The sequence below is a fragment of the Raphanus sativus genome, chromosome 8, assembly GCF_000801105.2.
Source record: "Raphanus sativus cultivar WK10039 chromosome 8, ASM80110v3, whole genome shotgun sequence".
Taxonomy (NCBI): Eukaryota; Viridiplantae; Streptophyta; class Magnoliopsida; order Brassicales; family Brassicaceae; genus Raphanus; species Raphanus sativus.
In genome coordinates, this window is record NC_079518.1 from 14,689,033 (window position 1) to 14,695,120 (window position 6,088).

Consider the following 6,088-nt stretch of genomic DNA (forward strand, 5'->3'; position numbering starts at 1 on the left):
TTTTATTTTCCTTTTTAAGTTTAAGCTATATATGTAAATTAATTTCTTTTAAAATATATTTTGGAAATATTATTTTAAAAATCAATAAATTATGTTGATGATTTGTCGTTATACGATTTGTTAATTTAACTATTTTGATTTTCCATTTTTCTATAACATTTACCATTTATTTAAGTAAGTTGTCAAATGTTAATATTTATTTTATCAAAACATGTTATATATTCATGTTAATATGACATTTTTATATTCATGTTATATTTTTTTTTTTTGTTTTTTTTGAACGTCTGGATCGATTATTATCGATTAATTATGCTATTACAACTATGAGAATATTACAAAGACGATTTTACAGCCGACAATTCTACCACTTTGTGAGAATACACGCCTGACTGCACCACTCTGAGCCGTCCTATGAGATCCATGTTCGATGGTACGCTTTGCACCAAACTGAAGATCTCATGTAACTTGTTTCTCCATAATCTGGGTGTAGAAGCAATTGAACCTTTAGTCAGACCACTGGACCAAGGGGGCTTCCACACATTTTTTTGTTAATTTAACTATTTTCTTTTTATTTTCCATTTTTCTATATCAGTTACCATTTATTAAAGTAAGTTGTCAAATTTTAATATTTTGTTATATATTCATGTTAATATGATATTTTTATATTCATGTTATATATTCCTTTTTTTGTTAACTTAACTATTTTCTTTTTATTTTCTATTTTTATATAGTATAGATTTATTAAAGTAAGTTGTCAAATTTTAATATTTATTTTCTTAGTTTATGTTATATATATAATATTAATTTCGTTTGTATTTTTTTTTGAAAATATTAACATTTTAAAAATAATAAATTAAAAAACTGAAAATGTTAATATTCTTTTTAGGTTAAGTTATAGATATAATATTACTTTCGGTTTAAAAAAGAATTTGGAAATATTAACATTTAAAAAAAAAATCTGATGTGTCGTATTTTAATTGGTCGTTTAAAATCCTATATGGACGCTCTCAATGGCTTATAGCCTCAACTTTTATATAGTATAGATTACTACTTTAATTTGAAGTAAATTTACAAAATTCAAACTTAGCTTTAATTTTTTTAGTTTTTAAATATAAATCTCTTTCTAAAAATATGAAATAATTAATAAAAATAAATATTTTTCTAATGTTTAACTTCCTATCTTCTAAGGGCGTCTCCAACCCTACTCCATTTTCTACTCCAAACATCATTTTGGAGTAAAATCCTCTCCAACCCTACTCAATTTTCAAATCCAAAATTGAGTAATGGCTAGGGTTATTCCATTTATGGAATCATCTTACACATTACTCCATTTTAGAGTTGAATTTTATTTATTTATGAAATTATCCTTTAATCTTTAATGTTTTTATTTCTTACTTAAATAATATTTTAAAATGATAAAATAAAATGAAAACAAGATATTTCATTATTTAAATTTGACATAAAATGCATAACATAATTAAACAACATAAATAATATAACATAACATAAAATAAGTGATTTAAATGTCCGATTTCAAAATTTTCTTACTCGATTTAGGAATATCAAAGATAAAGAAGCTCATTTTTTTATTACGAAATGCATTTGTTGATCATTTGTGAGAAAATATTCTAATGCTTATTATTGAACCAACTTATATATTATGTTTTATTCTATTTTTATGATTTCTTGTAACTTTAATAATAAATTTTAATTTAAATAAATTATATTTAAGGCATTTTTGCAAATATAAAATAGTTGAGGTTAATTGGTAAACTTTTATAAATATAAGATATTATTAACTATTTTTGGAGTAAAAAATGGAGTAATACATGAAATAAAACCTTACTCTATTTGAAGTAAATTGGAGTAATACATTGGAGATGTTCTAATACAAAAGAAAAAAAAATATAATAATTTTCGTAAAAAGTGATAAAAAGATCTTGATAGTGAAATTACTTTACTAAAAAATCAGATAAATTAAGATATTTTCTAAATAGTTCAGTTTATCTAAATAAAATTTTCTTTTTTGATAGTGAAATTCTGTTTTTATTTATAAAATGTCTTATTAATAAGAAGTTTTATTAGATAAATTGTATTAATTATCTGTAAAATTCTAAAAGTGATTAATTAGAAAATATTATCCATGAAAATTTGAGTTTGTAATTTCTTTTTTCACAACATAATCTAGAATAGGTTTATTTGATGTACATTGTTAAAAATGATTATTACCATCGTTTTTTTATAAATCTTATAACTTTTAGTTGCAAATTTTATAAATATAAAATATAAAATTTTAGATTTATTCAAATTACGTACCAAACATCATTGTGTGACATATTTGGACATTTTTGGAAGTCAGAGTAGAACATTTTTGTTTCGGATTTTGACTTTCAAGGAATCATAAATGTCATAAATAATACGAACTCCTTACAAATGGGATCTTCTTCTCTGTTCAAACAACAAACAGTTTCAACATTGCAAGCAGTTGTTCCGCATATCAACAAACCGAAGTTAACTACTCTTGCCATGAACAGCAATTTGGTGAATGTCCATATCCTTGAGCATCACAGATCGACCACAAGAGTCACAAGGTGCAGTTCTTGAACCACAAGTACTCTCATGTTCAGACATCCCTCTCATCCTGTCTCTAACATCAGCTGCAGCTTTACCCGCCTCCACCATATCTCCACAGAACCTGCAAGCGATTAAACGAAGAGGACAATCTCTTGCTTGATGTTGAACCTGCAACAAAATCACAATCTCATTTTTAAAACCAAGCACAAAAAAAGGTAATGAGAGTTTCAGAAACGCACCATCTGTACTTTCTCAAGCACTATCCCACAGCCACAACTGAGTGGTTCATGGAAGACTTTCAAATGTTTCTCCATCTCTACTGGCTGCAACGCTTGCCCACATTTTTCACAGTGCAAATGGTTCTTCGCCTCCTCAACTCTGAGAACGATTCCGCATCCAGGATGATCACAAACAACGTTGTGCCTGCTACAGTACACCTCGTGCAACGCTATACTCCTGCTTGGAATCGAATGCTTACAGTTCCTACACTCCACAGTATCAACATCTGATGAAGACGATACAGCCCGTTCCCCAACCTTAGCTCCACTGCTGCTCTCTTGGACTAATACTGAAACCTGGTACTTGACCGTTCCCTTGAAACCATACACACCTATACTGTAAGTCCCTGAGCTCAAAGCCCTCTCCTTTGATTCCAATATCAAGGTCTTTGAACCCACGTCGTGTGAAGACCACTCGTGCTGGTTAAGAGAAGGGAATAGAATCGGGTGCTTTGATACATAGAGATCAGTATCCGCTCCATCCTTCTCCACATCTATCTTAACAATAACTTTGACGTCCCCTGCCATTACTTTCTCTACAGTAGACTCATCGATACTGAACTTATAGTAATCATACCGTCCTTCCTCAACAGTTCCAGACTCAGGTTTCCCGAACTGAAGCGGCCTTAACACATGCTGACTCGGTTGATCCGAGACTATCTCTGGACTAACTATATCAACCTCAATATCAGTCTCCAGAACCGAAATGCTCGAGGCGGGTTTTAGCTCCAGAACCTGAAGCTTGTAAGAGACCTGCCCGTAACTCACCGAGAGAACATCGTCCGTGGAAAGCGTAGCGTGTTGCCGGAGAATAGTCTCGAGGATGGCTTTGTGGTTAGGCAAATCCGAGAAGCCGAGGTTGTCAGGTTGAAGCTTGGCGTAACTCCCTTTAGGTAGCCGAATGTAACGGATCTGAACCAAAGGAACATCCATCGGATGATCCTGTGCTGAGAACAAGTTGCTCCAAACGTGTGGAGGAAGACCAACGGTGTCATCTTCGGCGGTGAACTCGAGAACACCAGAGTGTGTTGTCTTTTTGTTGTCTCTGTAGTCTACAGAGAGCTCAAAGTACAAAGGGCCTTTGTCGAAAGCTCCTTGATCAGACAACTCGGTGAAACAGGAAGGTGGTAGTTTGATCTTGTCACCAATGCCTTGGAAAGGAACAGCTTGGAAGACTCTTTCGAACACTATACCTCCTCCAGCGATTAAACTCTCTTGCATATGTTGATCAGCCTACAGAAAGTTTGTAACTTTTATATCTTAACGAACTTCAAAGCAAGATGGGTCAACTAAAAGATTGTAACTTTATATCTTAAACGAACTTAAAAACGAGATGGGTCAATCTCAAATCTACAAAGGAACAATACCCATTTGTGAATTTTGATTAGAATGCTAATTTTTAACAATAATTATTACAACCAAGTTTCGATTTTTCAGACAGGATTGAGTTACCGAACATACACACAAGTTCCTAATTTTCTAGAACTAAAGATCAGGGCAGGAGGGGAAGGGGAGAGAGAGTACCTTAATCTGGGCTTCGATGGCGTCAAGCCTTTTGGCTCTGTGAGAAGCTTCGATGGCTTCGCGTTGTTTAATCGCAGCATCCTTGGCTTTCTTCTCTCGTTCGAGCTTAAGTTTCGCTCTTTGTTTCCTCTCTCTTTGCTCTCTTTCGAGCTTCTCCCTCGCAGATCTAAGCTCGAAGTCCATCTTTTGACGATTCGAAATCTGAAAGTCGGTTTGGTGGAAACACAAAATCAGGAAAAATAAGTTTTTTTGAGGAGGAGAAGAAGAAAAAAGCTTTATTCTCTCTTGTTCTTCAAGAAAAGCAACCTGAGAGAGGTCATATTAGATTATTATCATATGCTGGTTAATAAGTTTTGTGTTTGTGGGTCTATCTAGAATACTTTTATGGCCTGTTACAAACTTTAAAGCCCAACTAATCAAGTCACATAATCGATCATTCGTTTATATAGCAATCCCAATTTATCCGACCTTTAAGCGTTCAAGTGCTAATTCTCTACAAAACATTTTACTATCGTCTACCGATATATTTTTTAGCACTTGATAACGGTTCATGCTCAGAAGTGATACAATTTGGGATTGATATAATTAGCAAAATTGTAAAATGGAGATGTGATTCAGGGTACCTTTATATTCTTAAACAGGAATGACTTTTTGAGAATAATTATAAAACAAAATCACATAATACCACGAATGTGGCAGCCCAATTGAATTAAGCGCAGTCGTTTGGCTGATGTGTCCATAGGTTCGATCTACAGTAGAAGGGATACTTTACGCCATTAAAAGGTATTAATGCTGCCCGGGTCTGGAGTGATTAAGGCCTACAGGCTTTGAACATCCCGGTTTTAAAAAAAAATCACATAATGGATAATTTTTCTAAAAAATGCATAAATAACATATTAACCATAACTAAATTATTATAAACATTAATAAATGACAGTTGTAAATATTTCACTAATTATACTACAATTTACTTAAATAACCAAAAATCTATTAAAAGAATTAACAACAAATAAAAATAAAAATTTAGTAAGAATAAACTCTCAATAACCACAATATGGTGGTTTAGCGATTTCTATTGATCCAGACCATGGATCGACTTTTCTCTAATACGAAATTATTAGTTTTATATGTGGCTACGCGATGGATCCATTGCTTTTGGTCCATTTGAATATCCAGAAGAAGATCCATATGTGGATTACACCTTTCACATGTGGTTAAGTATGTGTCTTTAATAAACTTATCTTTCAAAAAAGAAGAATAAACTATAATATTTTGTAAATTTAATCTATTAAAGTGAATTAAAAAATATAACTAACAATATTTTCAACAGATTTATCGCATTTTTCTTCTTTATTTTCACTCATCCTAGTTATTTTATTAATTATTCTTTTTTTACACTAGCATAATACTTTCGTTTGATATTACCAGTTATTAAATATCTGCTATATATTAAACTAGATATATAAATAAATAATTTATTAGTTACACATATCATTATTTTGTCACAATAACTAAATACTGAATTAGACTGATTTAGTCTGATTGAAAGTAAAATGCATACAATTGATGTATTGGTGGGTTAGTTCAATTTGAATAACAAATTCAGTTAGATCGATTTGTGTTTTTTTTTGTGTGCATATCTACTCTTTAACAAGGTTAACATATTCATTCTTTCATTTGTTTTCTCTGATAAAATTAATAGAAAAATACTT

General features: G+C 31.4%; 1 protein-coding gene across 1 annotated transcript; it reads right to left on the reverse strand.

Moving 5' to 3' along the window:
- Positions 1 to 2,368: 2,368 nt before the first annotated feature.
- LOC108822924 (uncharacterized) lies at positions 2,369 to 4,696 on the reverse strand. The gene is made up of 3 exons (XM_018596125.2): positions 4,377 to 4,696; positions 2,814 to 4,085; positions 2,369 to 2,742 (listed from the first exon to the last, which is right to left on the reverse strand). Exons 1-3 carry the CDS (start codon positions 4,557 to 4,559, stop codon positions 2,512 to 2,514), a joined length of 1,686 nt encoding a protein of 561 aa, XP_018451627.2. The 5' UTR covers positions 4,560 to 4,696; the 3' UTR covers positions 2,369 to 2,511.
- Positions 4,697 to 6,088: the final 1,392 nt, after the last annotated feature.